General features: G+C 37.9%; 2 protein-coding genes across 7 annotated transcripts in view; both read left to right on the top strand.

Moving 5' to 3' along the window:
• Window positions 1-1,423: 1,423 nt before the first annotated feature.
• fbxl15 (F-box and leucine-rich repeat protein 15) lies at window positions 1,424-9,656 on the top strand. Of its 2 annotated transcripts, XR_008365593.1 has the most exons (5): window positions 1,424-1,555; window positions 4,269-4,428; window positions 4,932-5,434; window positions 6,878-7,211; window positions 8,360-9,656. XR_008365593.1 is itself a non-coding variant. In XM_053510748.1 (4 exons), the coding sequence occupies exons 1-4, from the start codon at window positions 1,476-1,478 to the stop codon at window positions 7,065-7,067; spliced, it is 933 nt and encodes a 310-aa protein (XP_053366723.1). In that variant the 5' UTR covers window positions 1,424-1,475; the 3' UTR covers window positions 7,068-9,656. The 2 variants fall into 2 exon arrangements, 1 of the variants encoding a protein (XP_053366723.1); XM_053510748.1 differs by having other exon boundaries at window positions 6,878-9,656.
• Window positions 9,657-13,174: 3,518 nt separating this feature from the next.
• Window positions 13,175-22,088, top strand: part of LOC128541319 (PH and SEC7 domain-containing protein 1-like) — a 53,564-nt gene continuing 44,650 nt past the window's right edge. The window contains exons 1-4 of one of the 5 annotated variants that reach the window (XM_053511680.1): window positions 13,175-13,544; window positions 13,879-14,027; window positions 15,299-15,342; window positions 15,642-15,714. The gene's annotated coding sequence lies outside the window, so the exon portion shown is untranslated. Of the gene's footprint in view, window positions 13,545-13,878; window positions 14,028-15,298; window positions 15,343-15,641; window positions 15,715-17,318; window positions 17,477-22,088 lie in introns of those variants that run through there. The other 4 variants (XM_053511679.1, XM_053511681.1, XM_053511677.1 and 1 more) reach the window with 4 other exon arrangements.

Raw genomic sequence — 22,088 nt, 5'->3', positions numbered from 1 at the left:
TCTCTGGGGCCTGATGCTTATCCCAGAAGACTTAGGGCAAGGTGGGGTACACCCTGAACGGGGTGCCAATCCACCGTAGGTCACACACACACACCAACAACAGACAATATGGGAACAACAATTAACCCAGCCTACATGTCTTTGCAATGAGGGACAAACCCCACCAAGCATGGGGTGAACATGCAAACTCCACACACACACAAGGAGGAATCGAACCCTTTACCCTGGAGGTACGAGGCCACAGTACTAACCACTATGCTACCATGCTGCCTTAACAATATTTTTAATAATTATTTTAACATAATTCATTTTCTAATTGTAATAGTTATTTTTTATTATTATTATTTTATTAAATGAATAAATGTTAAAATTATTATTTATTTTATTATTACTTTTTATAATACTTTTTTAATTATATATAGATATATTGTTTAAAATAATAATTATTTTATTTTTTATTTCAAATTTGTGTAATAAGATTACATTTAAAACACATAAGTACTTTTTGTTAGGTGAAATATTATTGTTTTTTTAACATACCTTTTCAAAATACTTAAAACTTATACTGTTTAGAGTTAGATTGTTATTAATTTAATAAATTAACTGTTTTAATGTTCCACAAAATACGAAATTGGCATGAATTTTACTGGTGTAAATTGTCTGAAGGCGATTTCTTGTCCCGCACACTAGATGGCAGTATAAAACCGAACGAGCTGTACACCAAGTACGTGACCGGAGAAGAGGAAAGTGGTGTGCTGTCTTATTTTGTTGTTTGGACATTTGTGTACTACGGTGGCCCTAAAGTGCAAAACAAAGTAACAAAACTGAAAACAATAATAAAAAAAAAATCCAAAAATAAATTATCAAATCCGATATTGATATTTTGGGGGGATTTTGTTGTTTTGTTTTTTTATATCGTTTTTTTTGTTTGTTTTGTCAGTTTTGTTAATTTGTTTTGCACTTCATGGCCACCGTAGTGTACCCCTTGATTTCGTGTCGTAAAGTGTGGATAAATCCAAATCGAGTCGCCTGTGAATAAACGAGTAACCAGAAGGTGGCAGTAATGCATCATAGTGGGTATCAGCCTCCGTTAAACGCCAAAGAACAAATTATTTAGCAGGATAATAAAGTGCCTGATGCTGACTTGCCTCTAAGTGTGATTTTGTTTAAATAAAATTTAAAATTGAGAAAGAAAAAACAAACAAACATATATTTGCCAGCTAAAATAGATAAATAATTTCAGGTTATTCTTACTGAATTCAAACGATGAATTATATATCGCTTGAATTGTAATACTTATTCATGTTTGTGTTTCTGGGAAAACATTTTAATTAAAATATGTTTTAAAAATGAACTGCGTCTGAGTTTGTATGTTTTTAAATCAGGCGGACACGAGAGCTACCAAGAGGTCCTGAGGGTGCAGGTTGTGTTGAGGGACGTATGTTGACGTATCACTTCAGTCAACGGCACTAAACATGACCGACAGCAGTCGCAGCTCAGCTGGGGATTACACTGCAGTGCAGGCAAAGCCGAAGGAACAACCCAGGTGCTCCAAGTACAGAGATGTTTTTAATATTAAAAACATGCCTCAGAATTATGATAATGCGAACATTGCTTTAATTATTGCATGCAGGCCTTTTGAGTGTGTAGATGTCATGTTGCTCTGCTGAGATTTAATCTTCTTTCTGCCATTTCATGCATGTTTTACGAGGTTGTATCAAAAAGTTTCGAGACTAGTTTTGTAACACGCCAGCAGATGGCAGCACAAGGCAGCACGCACAGTCAGGAGGAGCACTGACCTTCATAAGTCAGTGTATCAAAATACATCATCCTGTGTACTGTACATCGGAAGCTGTGCAACTGGTCTGACCACGCAGGTTACCACGTGTGCTATTTTATCATGGACAGCAAGTTAGAACAAAGAGCGAACATAAAATTTGAAACTGGGCAAATCTGCCACAGACAGGTTTGACATGATTCAGCAGGTTTACGGCGATGCTGCCAAGTTCGTCTCCAGGCTGCTGTCCCAGGAGCAGAAGGAACATTGCGTCAAAGTTTGCTAAGCACTCTGTCAGCGTGCCGTGGATGACCCATCCTTCAGGTTAATGATCATTACTGGTGACGAAGTTGAGTGGATGTGCACGAACCTGAGACTAAGCAACAGTCTTCACAGTGAAAGATCCCATCATGTCCACATCAATAATTCGTCCCCAGGGGCCAGACCGTCTATAGCGAATTCTACTGCCAGGATTTAAGGCGTCTGAGGGAGGACGTAAAGTAATCAGACCTGTGGTGCACAAATCTCAAAACTTTTTGATACCAGCTTGTATTTTATTATTTTCCCTGTTGTTTTAGAAGTTAACAGTTATAAGGGAAATTGCTGTAAGATGCTAGAATAGAGATGAAAGTAATACAAAAGGTTTTTATACTCCTGACTATCACATCCATATTGTAGTTGTTACTTATCCTATTTGAGATTTTGCTCCTCGTTTACTGTTATAATAATATGCACTCTTTGGGGAAGGCTTCCCACTAGACTTTGGATTGTGACTGATTGACATTGTGCTCATTCAGAAAGAGTGGCATGAGTGAGGAGATCTGGGGTGCATTTAGTGCTTAAAGGTACTCGAAACAGTTGTGTGCTGAAAACTTTGCATTCAAACGCAACAGTTTGGGAAAGAACCGTGTGTGTGTGTTCACTTACTATTGGCACTGTGTACTGCAAATCACCATAATTGAAGAAAATTTCATGATACAAGATCTGCATCACCAAAAAGCAGTGACATAAAAAGGTCCCGTGTTTTACTATTTATTTTTAACAAGTTAACGAGCCCTCAGAGCTCCATCACGTTGGGTATGTTAATGCTCCATCTGAAATACTGCTCAATGAAATATGTTTTATTTTGTAGTATTCCCATTGGTAGGCAGCACAGCGTCCTGTGGTACATGTGAATTTTTTTAATAAGTTTGTTTCGAATTGTAAAGAAATCTGAAAAAAAATATGTTTTTCTTGGAACCTTGGCATTGCAAGGGATTGCCCTCCCTTATGACTTTTTGCAAGAAATTAGCGTTGGCATAAGAATAATTTTCAAAATACGAATGAACAAACTGAACCGAGTGCTGGCTAAGATGCAGATGCGTCCAGGGGCTGTTCAGAATTTTTTTTGCATCAGTGGAAAACCAAGCAAAGTGAGTTTACGAATTTTATGATTTTGTTTTCAGTTAACGAAAGCTGTTTCAAAAGAGCATCAAAATTTATGTGATTTTTCACACTTTTTTTGTAATATTGTTTTGGGTGGCTGGAATTATCTGCATTTACATAATTTCTAATGAGAAAATCTTTATTGAAATATAAATTTTAAGAACTCGACTCTAGAACAAATTAAATACATATACTGAGGTTTCACTGAACCTACAAAATAACAATATAAATCGAATCTTATTTGGGGGTGACCCTGGTGACTCCCATCTCTAGGGTAGAGTATCTTCTTATATGAGATCACAAAAGGTCAAAAATTTTAATTAGCTTGTTTAATTTATTCCTGGCCAATACAAAAATAGTGTTTTGTTGTTTTGTTTGTAGACACATTGGAGACATGTCTGAATGTCAAAATATGACTGAAAAGTGAATTTTGCATAACGGGTCCCCTTTAAGCTGTTATACAAAACAACGATACAATTAATTTTAATGTCCACCAGCTACAGGGTACTTTATTTTACGAAACAGCAGAGCCACCCAGTGTTATATAAATAATGACAATAACCACAGGACTATTAAAAAATATTCAGACACAATATATTTTGTATCCATATTATATCATTAGTTTACATCTGGCAACTTCTTGATGGCTAACACTTGCATATCCATGCATACACCCTTTTTCCATACTGTCTACAAAAGTCTTTGATAAATAATGGCACCGGGCACACCCTCAGACCACAAAAGACGAATCGCTGCTAGCTGATCTTCACAAGCAGAGCATTCATTTTTTGCTCTTGTCACAGTAACAAATGAATGGACATAACACATTCACACCTGTACAGCAGTCACTGGACATATCATTAACAAGAAAACGATACTAATAAATAGGTTAAAAATAACACATGTAATTAAATAGCATAATTAAAAGACTCAGTGCTCCATAATCTAATTTAGAAGTAGCAGAGATTGTCCCTAGTTGTCTAAAATCAAAAGTGTATTTATTTTTAGTTCTGCATAGAACCTGCATAATCATTCGTGTTTGTAAGTTTCGAGCATGTTGTTGCAGGTATCAGCTGTTAGACCTGCCCTGGGAGGACGTCCTTGTGACACACGTGCTGTGCTACTTGCCTTTAAGACTCCTTGTCAGTCTGCAGCGAGTGAGCAAGGGCTTCCGCTCTCTAATTCAGCTTTATCTGGCCAACTGCCGCTCGTTCGACCCTGCACAGGTGAGCTGCATTTATTCTCTCTTCTGAACATGCTTGATGTCCTGCTTGATCGATTCACGTGGTTGTTGGGAAGGTGTCTTTAATTGCTTTAAATTGGACCATTTCGTTGCTTCTGTTCTACATTTTTTTTTGCTGTATAGATTTTTTCTTCTCAGCATAAAGAGTCAAGCTCAAAATGATTAGCACTGTTCAAGAATATGGCTGATAACTTTTATAAAAAAAATCACAAATAACTTGTTAATTTACAATTCTGGTATCATTTAAAGAAATTGGATGTTGGATGTGAATATTTTGGTAAATATGCAATATTAAAGTAAAGCAATGCAGTGTCTCACTGCTTCTATTTCTGCTCTAAATGCACTTATTTCGTAAGATGAATTATTTTTTGGATTCATTTTATCCCACTTTCATTAAGAGTGCCAATAATTCTGCTTGTGATGTTAAACACAGGCACATATTCTAAGATACTTCAAGCACTATCTACTCTCTTTCTCTGCTCTTAGACAGGTCCTCGAATTCCTAAGGAAGCTTTTTGTTTCATGCTGTGTGATAATAAAGTCCTCCAGAGCCTCTCTGTACACTGCTGCTGTGACTGGATCACTGATAAGGAGCTGCTTCCTGTGATTGGTCAGAACCAGCAGCTGCAGCGCGTGGACCTGCACGGCTGCGTTCATCTCACTCGCCACGCTCTGGTGGCTGTGGCACTTGGCTGCCCCCGCTTGCAGCACCTGGGCCTGGCTCACTGCGAGTGGGTGGATAACCTGGCATTGCACAGCTTGGCGGATCACTGCTCTGAGCTGCGTACACTGGACCTCACCGCCTGCAGGCAGCTGAGAGACGAGGCTGTGTGTTACGGGGCGGCGCACTGGCCCACACTGCGTTCGCTCTCTGTGGCCATCAACGCCAATATCACCGACACGACTGTGGAGGAGGTGGCCAAGCGCTGCAGGGAGCTCGAGCATCTTGACTTGACCGGCTGTCTGAGGGTTTGCAACGAGGCCATCAGGTGAGCCAGGGGGAATGTTTGAGTAAGCGTGTGTATGACTGAATGGATGACAACGTGCAAAAAAGTTTGATTCCTGTTCTGTATTGCCCATAGTAATATAAAAACCATAATTTTCTTCTTCTTTTTTTTTTTTTGTAATTATTGTGTGAACTACTTCCACTATAACAATTACAGCCAGGGCCAAAAGTCTTCTGCTTCAGTGTTTTTAGATCTTTTTGTCGGATTACTATGGTATACTGAAGGATAATTGCAAGCATTTTATAAGTTCCAAAGGCTTTTATTAACAATTACATTAAGTTTATGCAAAGAGTTAATATGTTCAGTGTTAAACCCTCTTTTTTTTAAGACCTTTGCAATTCACCCTGGCGTGCTGTCAATCAACTTCTGGCCCACATCCTGACTGATGGCAGCCCATTCTTGTGGAATTAGTGCTTTGAGTTTGTCAGAATTTGTGTGTTTTTGTTTACCCACCCGCGTCTTGAGGATTGACCACAAGTTCTCAATGGGATTAAGGTCTAATGAGTTTCCCGGCCAGGGACCTGAAATTACAAGTTTTGTCCCCCGTGACACTTAATCATCACTTTTGACTTATGGCCCACTCCCTTTACTGAGAAGCAACCCCACACATGAACAGTCTCAGGATTCTTTACTGTTGGAATGACAAAGGACTGATGGTGGCGCTTACCCATATATATTTTTAAGAAGACCTGCAAAGAAGCTACTTCTCCTCAGGAAAAACATTAGTTTCTGATGAATCCTTTCTGATTGTTTTGGGCATCTGGAAAAAAAGCTTGTCCGGAGAAGAGAAGGTGATCGCCGCCATCAGTCCTCTGTTAAAACAAACAAAATTTGAACCGATACTCTAATAAAATCATTACTGGTGACGAGTCATGGATTCAGCACTATGATGGAATGCAAACATCCTCAATCGCCAACCAAGAAAAAGTCACCCATCTGTTAGAAAATTGATGCTTACGGTTTTTTAGGATTATAGGAAGTGCCAGTACTAAAACATTATCCGAGAACAAAGGTTCAACAATCAACAGTGCTCGTTACAGTGAAAAGCTTATTAAAGAGCTAAAGCCTAAACCTGGACAGCTATCCGAGGAAATTGTGATCTTGCATGACGATGCATATCCGCACATTTCTGCCCTCACTGTCGACACTGTGCAAAAACGAGGACAAAGAAGTGAAGACAGTGGTGCATTCCTGGCTTGCAGCTCAGTCTAAAATATTTGTATTAGATTATGAAAGCTTGCTGTCAGATTCTACAACCATCCTCGTACTAAACAAAAAAAAATGTATTACTTATTTTACTGTCAATTTAATTTGTAAGGATTTTTTTCCTTGCTGCTTTCATGCACGACTGGTATCTCTCTCTCTCTCTCTCTCTCTCTCCTGCTCTGTGCACTTGTTTATGCATGCGTGTGTGCCTGTGTGTAGGACGGTGGCTGAATACTGCCCTAAACTGCAGTCTCTGAAGGTGAATCACTGTCATAACGTTAGCGAGTCCAGTCTGGGTGTGCTAAGAAGGCGCAACGTAGAGATAGATGTGGAACCTCCCCTCCAGAGGGCGCTGGTGCTGCTCCAGAACGTGGTGGGCTTCGCTCCTTTCATCAACCTACAGATATAAAAGTACATGAACACCTGGGTCCATGTGTATCACACATCTCAGAACTAATGTGCTGACCTGCAGTCAGCTGTCTGTCATAAATTAGGTGTGGTTTTCTGAGAGGTGTGCTACATACGACCCTAATACCAGCCTAGCTGAAATCAGGTGAGTCGCCCAGGTCAAACCAGAGAGTAGTGCATATACCTGTTTTTTTTTCTTTCTTTCTTTCTTTTTTTTTTTTTAAACAATTCCAATCAAACTGTACTTAGCTTCCTAAGGGGTTCTTTGTGAAACACTCATGGATAAGAAAACAGTCCTGTACAGTAAAAGTCTTCATATTAAATTAAAGTAAATGTTAATGTAACAACCTCAGCAGCAACCTTATTTCGCCTCTCAACTGTTCCTGTTTTTATGCTTGAATTATTCATAGTTCATGATTCAAAATTTTCCTCTAAAACTGCTCAGGTACAGAGACTGAACTGAGAATAAGTCTTGCCAAAAATGAGAACCCAAAAAGTCCTTCAGGAATCCTGGAGTACATTAAAAATACAAGAAAGTCTGGCTCTTTTGTAGGTAAAAACTGAAGAAATGATGGCTGGCTCAATAGTTTTGCACAATACTTTATGTATAATATTATTCACTGAAAAGTTGTAAAACCATACACAAATCCAGGATTTCATGCTAGAATGCTGCTTGTTGTGAAAATATGCAACAATAAAGGAGTAGAATGATTTTTAGTTCGCTCTATTACTTGAAGAAAAGTGTTGCAACTGAAAAACGCTTTATATCCTCCAGCGATATCAATGCTACAGCCATATGCTCTGGGTGGGCGTGATGGGGCATTGGTGGGGGCGTTAGTTACAGCACCACTAGCCAGTCTTGGAAAAGAGCAGATTTGGCTTTCACTCCGAGTGTGTTACACCACCTGTGATGCAGCATGAGAAGCAGTTGGAAAAGATGCTATAGGCTGGCTTCATGCATCTCCGAGGAAGCACGTGTTAACCTTTGTCCTTCCCAACTGGAAGATGTCGTGTGACAAAATTGGATTGAGCGTGTTTACTTATCAGAGAGGGTTCTTAATGGAGTAAAGATTGCTTTCTAAAACAATAAAGAATAATTAATACTGTATTGCAGGGACTGGGTTATAAACATTTTGTGCCTAGGTCCTTTTTTTTTTATTCAATTAATTCAGAAATACATGCAACATGAATACATGACCAGAAAATACATGTAACTTGTATTAATAAGGTTAGCCTGCTTTTACGTGTAACTGATGGCAAGAAAGGCATTTTGATATACTGTTTATCTTTCAGGACTTTCTTCATCCATGAATTATTTGGACTGTGCTGGCATAGTGCAATACCTTGGAACATGGACTTGTATGAAATATCTATTTCAGCTCCACTATCCCGGTTTCAAGTCATGATGATTATCTATAAATTGAGTCAGATGCACACAACACAACAAACTCTCAACAAGCTGCTGTTGCCATGCAGGACTGACCAGGGTCACGGTTATTTTAAGAGAAGTTTACCTCTTAAAAAGAAAAAAGTGTGTCCTACTTATTGACTCTGTCATACTTGAAATTTGCATGTGTAAATGCAATGTCTTTAGAAATACTGTGTTATATTCATGGTTCTGCATTGAGCATTCCTTTTAATTTCAAATAAATTAAATGAGCGTAAACATACTTACATAGGTAATTGTTAAAAACGTACTGTTTCATTTTGTTTTTATTCAGAATTATTTTATACAGTAAACAAAAGCTTTGTATGATTTCGCATGTAAGAAAAGAATGAAGGAAACAAGTTGCACCTTTCTAAGTATCTGTTTAGAGATCTGCTGATTGATGATAAAATGTACTGGAATGTTAGACGGATTTTTTTCACCTTAGTGTTCTATGGTTTCTGCAGGTATCACTTGAAACATAAATCTTACAACATCTACATACCAGATTAGCTTTAACCAGAATAAATGTGTTTGTTGTGACTTAACCCATTCTAGAGATAATGATATTTTATTATAATACCTTAGATTTATGGTGTACAATGCAATTTTTAAAAATGCATCACGATTGGATTGCTCATTAATGCTGAAGTCATTTTGCAGTCGACAATAATTTTAGTTATTCCAGTAATATGTTTTTGATTTATTATTTTTTTATTTAAAAAAATGTCAGCACTACAATTATTGTAATACAATACAAAATATCTGGGATTTAAAAAAATATATATATATTTTTATGCTTGTGTATGGAAAGTGTGGCACTGGAAACGTGTAATCTGTCACAGCAAATCTGATTTAACTCAGTCTATAGGATTGTGTTTTACAAGCTCTACAATTGACATTACTTTAATGTTTTGTTCTGTTTATTGCTTATTTGATACAATTTTGTTTGAATGTTATAAATGAATGGTTCTAGCCAATAATATGCAATGTCGACAAGGTTTTGGAAACATTTACAGTATATCATTTTTAACATATTTTAAAATGTTTACAGACTTTCTAAAGCCCGGATAATCAGCTTTTTGTCTGCACTGAAATCATTCAGTTGGAATTAACGTTGCACAAAAATGTTTGCAAGAATTTATTTTCTTCCTTTAATAATAAACAAATAAATAGCATTTTAAAACCTTTTAATATTTGTGAATATTGCATGTACACATTCTTTCGCTACTCCTGGTAAATCAGTGTACAATTCTAGAGCTAGAGGTAGTGTACAGTCATGTGAAAAAATTAGGACACCCTTTGAAAGCATGTGGTTTTTTGTAACATTTTTAATAAATGGTTATTTCATCTCCGTTTCAACAATACAGAGAGATTAAAGTAATCCAACTAAACAAAGAAAACTGAAGAAAAGTCTTTTCAAGATCTTCTGTAAATGTCATTCTACAAAAATGCCTATTCTAACTGAGGAAAAAGATAGGACACCCTCACATGTATTCCCTCTTAAATTGGCTCAGATCTCACACAGGTATATCACACCAGGTGCACATAATTAGTAGATCGTTACTCTGCATGTTGAATGAGGCTTGCCCTATTTAAACCTCAGACATTTAGTTTGGTGTGCTCCTGACTGTTGAAGTGAGAGTGAGCACCATGGTGAGAACAAAAGAGCTGTCAGAGGACTTCAGAAAAAAGATTGTAGCAGCCTATGAGTCTGGGAAGGGATTTAAAAAGATCTCAAAAGATTTTGAAATCAGCCATTCCACTGTCCGGAAGATAGTCTACAAGTGGAGGGCTTTCAAAACAACTGCCAACATGCCCAGGACTGGTCGCCCCAGCAAGTTCACCCCAAGAGCAGACCGCAAGATGCTAAAAGAGGTCTCCAAAAACCCTAAAGTGTCATCTCGAGAACTACAGCAGGCTCTGACTACTGTTGATGTAGAAGTACATGCCTCTACAATCAGAAAGAGACTGTACAAGTTTAACTTGCATGGGAGGTGTGCAAGGAGGAAACCTTTGCTTTCCAAGAGAAACATCGAGGCCAGACTGACATTTGCCAGAGATAAAGTTGACAAAGACCAGGACTTCTGGAATAATGTTCTTTGGACAGATGAGTCCAAAATTGAATTATTTGGACACAACAGCAGAGGACATGTTTGGCGTAAACCAAACACAGCATTCCAAGAAAAGAACCTCATACCAACTGTGAAGCATGGAGGTGGAAGTGTCATGGTTTGGGGCTGCTTTGCTGCAGCAGGACCTGGTCAGCTCACCATCATAGAATCCACGATGAATTCTACTGTGTATCAGAAGGTGCTTGAAGAACATGTGAGACCATCAGTTAGAAAATTAAAGCTGAAGCGGAACTGGACCATGCAACATGACAATGACCCAAAACATACTAGTAAATCAACCAAAGATTGGCTGAAAAAGAAGAAATGGAGAGTCCTGGAATGGCCAAGTCAAAGTCCAGATTTGAATCCCATTGAGATGCTGTGGGGTGACTTGAAAAGGGCTGTACGCGCAAGAAACCCCTCAAACATCTCACAGCTGAAAAAGTTCTGCATTGAGGAGTGGGGTAAAATTTCCTCAGACCGATGTCGAAGACTGGTAGATGGCTACAAGAACCGTCTCACTGCAGTTATTTCAGCCAAAGGAGGTAACACTCGCTATTAGGGGCAAGGGTGTCCTATCTTTTTCCTCAGTTAGAATAGGCATTTTTGTAGAATGACATTTACAGAAGATCTTGAAAAGACTTTTCTTCAGTTTTCTTTGTTTAGTTGGATTACTTTAATCTATCTGTATTGTTGAAACGGAGATGAAATAACCATTTATTAAAAATGTTACAAAAAACCACATGCTTTCAAAGGGTGTCCTAATTTTTTCACATGACTGTATGTATGTGTTTCACATGGCCCCCAACCCAAACTCCCAGTTGCAGATGAACTTCATACTAAAAACTAGTCTAAATGATTAACGTTCTTGAAGGAATGTAAAACTCAGTATAACATGCGACCACTAGAGGTCAGTAGAGCTGTTGTTACTGTAGTTACTCCTGCATTAGTTCTATTTTTGTCCCTTTTTCTGCTGATCAGCAGTTCAGCATTACATTAGGTTCAATGGGGTGCCATTTGGAACTCAGCCCAGCTCTCTCTCTCTCTCTCAAGATATGTTTGTCTGTTTAAGCTGCTTGGGGCTGCTTTGACTGCTTCATTGCAGTTGTACCAAAATACCACTGTCATGTGAAAATTATCACAGCAGATCAATTCCCTGGACAGGATATTTTGCACCATTCAGAACTGAAAATAAGCTGATCTCAAAACTATTTCTGACCATAACATTTCATATTTTTTAATGATAGTGTTACTTAACCATTGTGTTAGTGCTGTGATTTTCCTTCATAAACAATCATGTATTTGCAAAAAATATTTGGCTCAATCTGGAGTAACCCATGAGCAGCATTATAATTTAACCGGCCTTATCTATAATCTCTTTAAATGATTGAAATTTGTGTCGGTTAGGAGTACATCTGAACTGTACTCATTTTAGTTTGCATTAAACACCAATGGCAAACTGCCAAAGGCAGGGTTAGGCAAGAAAGTGATATAGCAACTGTTATAGCACACCCGATCCAAATAATCAAGCTTTTTATAGGATCTTCATGGACTGGATCAGATGTTGGCTTGGGTCTGATACTTATTATTACTCTTTAGTAATAGATTAGAGTCCATTCCGTCTGTGATGAGGGTATAAGAATTATGTTTTTTTTTTTACATAATGTGCATTTTATTTATGCTTCTACTGACTAAAATAATTTTTAAAATTACAGAAACTTTGTTGTTAATAGGATGCTGTTTTTCTTTTACCCATTTTTTTTAAATAAATGATAAATTTCTGGATTGCAGTTGAACCGACTAATCAGGCTTTATTAAACTTGTCCTTTAAATAAAAATATATATAATTAGGGCAATAAAAATGTCAACTGAGATTGCTAGAGAATCACTGACATGCTGTAAACTTAATGTGGTAATATGATCTATCTGTAATATTGCTTGATGAGTCATTCCTGCCTCATACCCCCAGGGTCCCTAACTCAATTATGAGACTGGGTTACTGTCTGTGTGCAGTTTCACATGTTCTTTTCATGTGCTCATGGGTTTTTCTCCAAATTTTACCCCTCAAGAATATACCAGGAGGTGAATTAGCTGCTACAGTAATTGCCATTAGGTGTGAATAAGTGAATGAATGGGAGTGAATGTGTGCATAGTGCCCTGTGATGGACCGGTGTCTTATTAAGGGTCTGCCTTTACCTTGTGCTTGGATGCATCATGACCCTGACTCTGACCAGGATCAAGCAGTTCCTGAAGATAAATGAGTCAACTTTGCCCATCCCTAACAGGACTCTGTTTAATACTAATTAAAGGATCAATGCTTTATGTGTTACAGCTCAGTAGTCCATTAGAGGCGACTATGTTGGAAGTAAAGCCTACAGGGTGGTGGAGCTTAAGCAATAGGGTTGGGCAGGATGCCCTACAGGAACTTTCTGACACATCACCTGAAAAACTTGTCCCACCTGCAGACGTTTCCAGTTAATCCCGGAGAGTGCACTGCGCATGCTCCGGGATCCACAGGCCGGGTAGGGCGAGTGTGTGTGTGTTTGCGGCGTGGTGTATCTAGTTGTCTGGAGTGGCTGAGTTATCCAGGAAGCTTCATTTCCTCCGGTTTTTCCCGGTAGAATTAAAATAAATAAATAAAAAAAATCAAGCATGCAGCTGCGCCGAATCAGCACTGCAGGTCCCGGCGACACTGTGCATGGAATTCAGATATAACGGAGGAGAGAGAGAGAGAGAGAGAGAGAGAGCGAGTCAGCTACCTGCCTGCCTGCGAGGATACACTCATACACACAGAGAAACCGAGAGAGATAGAAGCAGGAACCTGGCCGACCGATGCGGACTGCAGTGGCGTTTCCCGGCTTTACGCATTCCCGCATTCCACACACGCACTCCTGACAAGGACGCGCGCTTCACACGCGCCCTATAACTCCATCCGCCGGTAAGAAACTCAATCTCGTGCACGCGCCGTGCTGATCTGCGCTGTGTGTTCTTAGCATGAGCGTCTCAAAAGCTGCGTGCATTTGAAATGAATGCTGTTTGTTAACGAAAATCAATCATATTAACTGCAACGATTTACACCAATGCATAAATGCGGGGTTACTTCTCATCCAGTTTGGTTCTAGAGATGAGGCATTCATGTGCTGTTTGTAAAGGTCATAAAATACAACATCTGTTTAGACCTGCTTGAAGGGTCCTTATGGTCATCAGTCAAAATATGATGGTAAAATTATTGCCTGACAAGTTTTATGGCATGCATTTATGTGTCCCACCAGTTGAATGAGACATTGAGGTCGTGTCTGCTGCATTCCCTCAGTGGCATCTTTCATCTGCACATCAGCACCCTTGACAGGAAATTTGACATCTTGACTTGTGCAGCCTACAAGTTGATAATGACATCTTTAGTAACACAGAACTGATACAGGTACTGTATGTGTGCTTCTCAACTTGTTGAGAAACTAATGTTAAGACTAGCTGGGGAAAAAGAAAATGTCTCATCAGTGCTACATAGCCATGGAAGGTCAGTTCAGCATAATGTAGACTGCAATCCTTGAGGCAGATTTTGGCCTAAAAAAGTGACACCGCAAAGTGACTTTGCTAAAGCAGTTACAGAATCTGTGACACCTGTGCAACGATCAGGCAAATACACCAATCAGAGACAGCATTGAAATTACCAGTTTAGGTTTCTGGTGCTGTGGTACAGTACCTGGCACCATGATGCGTCTTTAGTTCCTGTAGGATGGATAAGCATTGATCAGGCTTGTTTTTCTAGCACAGATGTTATACACCTTGACCTCTTTGTCCTGTTTTTTAAACCGTAAATTAACAATTTTTGCAATGCATCAGACTACATTATCCTGCTGAAAGAGGACACCTCAATCGGGGAATACAACTGCCACAAAAGGGGTGTACTTTGTAACCGTGTCTAGTTAGGTTATCCGTGTCACCGTAACGTCCACATGAATGACAAAATGCCAGTAATAGGCATTTTTGGTCATGGATGGGTGTCTGACTGGTCTGTGAATGTGCAGCCCCATACTGTGTGTTTTGATATCTTTATATCAGTAGAATTTCTGTGCAATTGAACCAGACAGGTTCACCTTTGCTCCCAGTAAATATCAATGAAGCCCGGTTTCTGGTTGAAGTTGTTATTCCTTGGAACACTTTTGGTTGGTTCTAACTGCTACATATAGGTAACACCTGCTATTTTTAAGATGCTTAGCTTGCTCATCTAGAAATCACAATTTGGCTCTTGCCAAAGATGATTAGATCCTTAAACTTGACTTTTTTTTTTTTAAGTAAACTGACTGTTCACTTGCTTCCTAACAAATTTAATCAGTTGACAGGTGCTGAGAGTAACAAGATAATCAATTTTATTTACTTAATAGTGATTATTATATATTACTGTGATATTAAATGTTAATGGCTGTTTACAAATTTGCACACAGTAATACTGACAAACATGTGACTTGGATTCTTTGAATTAATGGTATAAATAAATAAGTGACTTCAAATGTTGGTAAACAAAAGGTTGCATTTGTCTTTTGTAGACATTAGGAATTGTCCATAAACATAAATCTTTTTTTTTTTTTTTTTTGGAAGTGCCCCACACAAATGATAATTTATGTAGTTTGATCCCGACATGATCCCCAAGAGGTCGAGGCCATACTGACGTTATTGTATATAAATTCCTAGGTCTCTAGGTCACAGATCCTCAGAGACACACTGACATCCTTTTGGTAGGAAGTGATTTTAATTTTTAATTATATGGATTTTAAATTACTGCTTCTTTTATTTTTTTTACTTTTTAAAGTTTTTTTTGTTTTTAATTAGCATGCTTGTCACTTATTATCATGCTTGTCACTACTTTTAGTTTTTAAAACGTCTTTAATCATATTTTTGTCAATTTGCTCACTCCAACTAGCAGTTGTTTAAACTCATTGCCTTATTCACAAGAATGTGGGAGACCCACATCTCTACTTTTGTGCTATAGTGAACCTTGTTTCTGTGTTGAGACTGCTTGTTTATTTTCTTGCAGTCTCTGTTCCCTGGATGTTATTCCCTAGGCAGGTGATAAATTGCATCTACTGGTAGCCTGGACAGGATACAAGGTACGATGTCATCGGAAACGCACACTGCAGGGTGATATTTGTTTCAGAATGAACAGAAGCAGACAGAAGAAGGAAGGAAGAAGCTGATAGAAAGACATAGGGTTAGTTGAGGGGTAAAAGTGAGGGGAGGGGATAAGTGTCTGTGGTTCATGGCTGCAGAATAGGAAGAGACTTTTGTCTCCATTACTTAAATGGCCCTAAGGATTCAGCCAGCTCCTTGCTGATAGGCACTAAGGCTACAGACGTTTGTTCTTTCTCTCTTTCTCTCTCACTCACTTCCTGCCCTTCATTCTCTGTGCTCTTCTGCTTGCCTTTGCACTTTCTGCCCTATACCGTTGGATCACTGCAGTAATCAGCAGGAGCTCTTGGTCTTGTATGCATCTGTCTAATTGAAAACCAAACAACTGATTGAAGTATTAACCCAGCTGAACCTGTTGGCTTAGAGGGTTAATTTATTCCATTGCTGTGTGAGCCTGATGTATAGTATCTGCTGCTTTCTTGGACATTAAGCTATATCTGAATGTTTAGTGACTGCCGTCCAGCAGTGTGTTGTGGTTTGCTTTGTAGCTCGTCACTATGAACAGCATTTGTAATGAAATTAGATTCAGCAGTGTTGAGTGGTTGGCCATTACTACTTACTTCATTTAGCTCTGCTAAGCAAAACTCTCTTTCAGAGCATTGTAGTGTACAAGGTAGTTATTACTATGAAAATGCCGACTTTTGGTATACTTGATAATGATTGGTTCCTATTCTTTTTTTGTTTTATATACACACATTAAAATTTCACAAAGGTAAGAGCAGAGGTTAGAGTTACCATACTGACTGAATCCATGAAGTGGATAAACAGAAAATTTTGAGGAGAATAAGCAATCAGCCACAAAAAAGTGTATTGTATTGTGGTTTGATTGGAATAAAGTTGTAGGCATGTCAATAACACCTGATATCAGATGGGGACCTATTAGGCAAAATGTACGTTTTAGTCATGATAGATATTTAGATGCATCTCCAGTGTGCGTGCAAACAAGAAACATGAGAAAAGAATATTCCCTGCTTTTTGCCTTTTTATCCATTTTTCTTATTGGGCTTAAACAAGCTGATTAGATTTTTCACCTCATATAAGAAGATACTTTTTTCAGCTTGTTGCTTAGCTCTGCTGTCATTTATTATTATATAAAAGCTTATATGACAATCTCTTGAGCCCAGAATCAATATAAAAAATTCAAAAAGTCTGGGCACCTAAAAAGTCCTATTGTTTGTTAGCTAGAAGCTTTGTGTTTATGACCCCTAGCTAGATAAATCCATGTCATTTGCAGAACATGGTCATCATCTCGTGTGTAACCGTGTGACTAAATTTCTGTACTGTTTTTAGAATTGTACATTATGTCCAGTAGACCAGAACTGGTTCAGGTTTGTTATTTGCTTTTTAAAAAATGTTTTCCCTTATATGGTTTTCCGAAAATTCTTACTAAACAGCAGTATGGAGATAAATATGCATGACAGGCGCAGCCCATCTGGAGTCCAGCTGAACAAGGGGAAGAGGAAGAGGAGGAGAAAAGGGGGGACAGAGGGATGGATAGAGGACAAGGATGAGACAGATTAATGAGCTGTGGGAGCAGTGTGTTATTTTGCTGTGGTGTGGCGTCTGAGCGTGTGTAAGAGGAATAGTAATGGAGTGAAAAAAACGCAACTTTTCCACTTTGGTGTCAATTTGGAATAACCTTTAAGAAAAAAAAAAGTGTGAGAGAGATTGCATAACACAAAGGTGTGTGTTTTCTTCTTTTTTTTTCTCCTAAAGTTCAAGGTAGAATCTGTACAGTCAAAGGAAGGTCCTTATGTATTGTATAAAGAATGATGAAAAGGTCAAGAAAAACATGTGTGTGTTGTATTTCTGTATTGTATTCTTTTCATAAAGTCTGGTAATCTATCATTTTCATGTTGATCTTTATTTCTTTTTTTTGGGTCATCGAGAATGAGAGGCAAGTCATTACATGTACACTCCCAACTGATATACTGTAGGAACCAGTTTGCTACACCCCCTCTGTGTAAATGTGTTTGGGTTTTTTTTGTTGTTGTTTTTTATGTTAAGATTCTGTACAGTTCAGTGTTTGCTCTCTGTGTAGTGAGAGAGTTCATGTAATTTAGCTAAATTTTGCTATTTTTTTATTCAATTTAAATTAAATTCAGTATTTGGTTATTGGTAAGTTTTTGGTGGTTCACAGTTTTGTTTTTCTCACATCTACAGTGCCTGGGTGCAACAGATATCAGATATTTACTGACAGCTGCTGTAATGTTGGGATAACCTGTGGTACATGAATATATCCTGACATATACAATACCAACAAAATGAACTGTCTCTGTATAGCTGTACAAACTGCATGACTCCACTCAAAGCTCTGAACACAAACTTGAGAATATACACCCCCCTCCCCCTAATCAAGCAACACCATGAAAGGGTGTGATATTTAAGGGATATATTTAAGGTGTCGTGACTGATATATTTTGCCAACATTTTGGTTTATTAAGGAACGATTTATTTTTTCAAGTGCAATGTTTTTCATTTCTAGTTACATATAATAACAAGGAACATAACATCAACAAGTTCCTGTAATTGGTTATATTATTGCAGCATGCAAAGGGAGGGATTTGTAAAACTAGCATAACTGTCAATCACTGTACAATGACTGTCTATAGAATTACTTCAATACAGTTACAGTTAGATATTAATTGTATAATGTTGTCAGTTACTGTAATCGATTAAATAGGTTAAATAGCTTTCCACCCAGCACCAATGTTCACGTCTTGGGTATTTTTATAGCATTTCATTTAATCTGTATGCAAATGCTTTTTATTAGAAATAACCAGACCTCACATGAGCTTATGTACATCTATTACTCTAGATCAGTGTATAAATAACTTTGTTGCATTCAGTATATCATTTAAGACCTAGCATATTGCTAAACAAAATGTACATTTGGAAAGGCCTACGTTGCATTTATGGTGGCATAATTTCTCATGTCTTAGGTGTCAGTGGGAACATTGAAAGAATGATGAGACCCGTATCAAATTCCATATCCTGTGCTCTTGTTGAGTGAACTACAGTAGTGACATTAGTAGACGGGATGCCATTGCAAAACTTCTGGTTTAGCATGTTAAATGGGTAAAAGAATGTGTAACTGCATAAAGCAGTAGTGTACAAGTTAGAGCCTGAACTCACACAGGTGCTTGTCTGGTAACTGCACACACTTAAATTCTTTAAAGTAAGGTGCTCACTGTTTGATAGATACTTGCTGCAAACACAAAGTGTGTGCTGTTTTGGTTTATCAGTCAGCCAGAGAGCTATTAGGAGGTGTGTGTATGTGTGAGAAGCATGCAGGCTTTAGTCCATGACTGTTGCATTCAGAGAACAGCTTTGCCACGTAATGCTTGTCTCTATGACAACAATTCTAAGCTCCTGTCATCAGCCTCCAAGGAACTGAAGTCTCATAAAATGCAGTACCTTTCAGATACGACGTCCAACTCTTGCCTGTGGGTCATGTTGCTCTGTTAAACGAACACATCAATCTTTTGAGACTATAGCCCTGTGGGATGTGTAAAAATAAAATCACTTTCTCTTTGTATGATGGCATTAACCTGAAGTGAAATGATGAAGTAATCCCACAATTAATAAGTTTCAACCATGTTCGTTTTCTGTGAATATAATTTAAACGGAAAATTATAGACCAATATTTTACTACATGCATAAAAAAATGATCCTGAAAACAAGAAAAGACCTTGAAGGCAACACAAAACAGCTAAACTGAACAATCACAGTATTCGTTCCATGGTGCTATACTTTCTGTGCAGATTCAGTCAAATGCTGCAAAACTGATTGGACAGCACTTTACAGTACAGAAGGATAATAACCCAAAACCTCCCATGGAAGCAGCCAAAAAGCAAGGAAATTAAATGTTATTAGTAGGCTGATTTAGTCACCTGCCTGACCTTAACCTAGGTAAGCATGTTTTTCACTTACTCAGCAATGATTATGTTCCAGACTTTAGGCAGTCATTGACTGCAATTTGTTTGCATCCAAGAATTAAAAATATTCCTAATATTTTTAGTTTAGTTTGTCCAGTTAGGTTTCCCCCTTTGAAAATGAAGGGGGGAATCTACAGTATGAAATTTCTAAATCCAAATCCATTTTTTTTATAATGGTGATTGGCCCTCTGTGCCTGTCTTTGAGATTTCAGATTTGCTGTCTTTGTTATAGTAAAACATAGCTGATTGGACGTTACGTCTTTGTATATATCAGAAGAACGCCATAATTTATGACTAGTGTGTGTGATGCCCACGTGTGTGTTTCAAAAACTTAAAACGCGCATAAAACTTGCTTAAAACTTTTCTGGCCTCCTGTCCACTCCTGTTTTAATAGAAATACTCCTTGTGATAAACCTACAATATGACCGTAGCCAAAAATCTACCTCTTAATGATTATGCAGCTCAGTAATCGATTTTTATGAACATTGTGAAATTATTTATTGATGGGATTAAATTTTGCCACCTCTTTAGGAAGGAATATATTTCATGAATTGCTGTGGGCTCTACTCCTTAATGTGAATTATCTTATGGTAAATGCACACGTGATTGATCTTTTTCACTTCAGGGGCTGTATTTATTTATTTTTTTTCACTGTTCTCCCTTTTGCCATTGATTAAAAGAGAGGCTTCAGCGCAAGCTGTCCTAATGGCATATCTTAAAGGGTCATATGTATCTATCATGAGTCTCCTTGGTATATTCCCTTTAAGAGTTAAAAATTTGACTACTTTTTCTGCTGAAAGTCTCTCTCTCTCAGTAGTCAGGACTTGCAAATTTGGAATACTAGGCGGCTCTTCTGGCTTCATTTGATGGCCATGGGGCTAATTTTAGAAATAAGCGTGATGCTAGCTTCATTAGCCACTGCTCCTCAAGAACCTCAGACAGCTGCAGGCTGATATGTGATATTACAGAATATTAACTGGACATACTCTATAATTATTTCCTCTGTGACCTTTAATTTTAAAATGCATGCGCGTAGACCTTGTTTAAGCACATTTTCTTTGTTATTGCAAACTTAAAACTTGAAGCAGTTTGTAAAATGTACTTTATAATGGTACATCCTGAGTGCTTTTCTGATCCAGATAGTTAGCAATTGTCAGATTGCTATTTGTAATTGCAGCATTGTAATCCCTGATTAGTGTAGAAATACACCCTATTAATTGTACTACTACTCATTTATCATTTTTCATACTTTTATCACTTTATTTGCTGTCAATTTTCCAGACCAAAATCAATTTCTGTACACCACTGTCCACTAAATTATTTAAGAGCAGTCACTATTGTGTGTGTACCTTAAATGCCACGCTTGATGAGAATGTTCTTTTACCTAAATACCTTATTATACTGTCATTTAATACAGAGTGAGGAGATACTCTTTTCCATGTTTTTATTTAATTATTATGTAATATGCATTTATTGTTTGTTTAATTTAATTATTTTAACAATGGGGTTGGTCTTTTTATTATTTCATTACTAGTTTATTTGGATTTATTTTCTTATTTTTGTCTGTTTTATAGTCTGTTTCTATGTCCGCTGCTATTTTAGGATTGCACAGCATTTTGGTCAGTTGTGTTGTGTTAAATGTGCTTTAAAAATAAATTTGACTTTGACTTGACATATGTTGGATGCTACAAGGGAGGAATGGGGGATATTTTCCTTTTCTCTATACAGTGAAATCTCAGATTGCGGAACGCTCGCAAACTGCGTTACTCGCAAACAGAGCGAATATTTTTTACAATTTTGACTTGGTTTACGAGTACCGAGTATGATGTATCACGCATGCGTTTCTTGTTTTTTGCATAAAGCAAAAGCAAGTCTCATGATGGAGGTTAAAAATCCATTTTCTCTCCTTGCTCAAGGCTCAGCCTGCTCTTTGTGTCTGTGTGCGCGTGCATCATTGGACATCGTGCCACAAAGACACACAGACCCCTTCTACTTTCCCCTTCACAGACACACATACACTTTGTCTGTGCTCTACACAGAAACACTGCTCTGTCGCAATTCTTTTCAATTAAGGTAAAGTGCAGGTTAATTTGTTTTATTTTTACTTTACAGTAGTGATTCCATAAGTGCGTAGCTTAATCTAAAAGTGTGATTAGAGAGAATTCTTGTTTATTTTTCCTATGCGCGCATGGTGTGTGAAAAGAGTGGAGAAAGGGTAACTGTTAAAGGGTTAGCTAGTTAGTCTTTGTTTAATTATGTTGTTTTATCTCTGCTAGCCAGCTAACTAGGCCTCTTAGTTAGCTAGTTTTAGCTCCTGTTAATTTATGTTGTAAATTTATGTTGCATGTAGCACCTTG

This window comes from Clarias gariepinus, chromosome 14 (genome assembly GCF_024256425.1).
Source record: "Clarias gariepinus isolate MV-2021 ecotype Netherlands chromosome 14, CGAR_prim_01v2, whole genome shotgun sequence".
Classification (NCBI taxonomy): domain Eukaryota; kingdom Metazoa; phylum Chordata; class Actinopteri; order Siluriformes; family Clariidae; genus Clarias; species Clarias gariepinus.
Note: the sequence above shows the minus strand (reverse complement) of the source record. Positions and strands in the feature narration are given on the sequence as shown.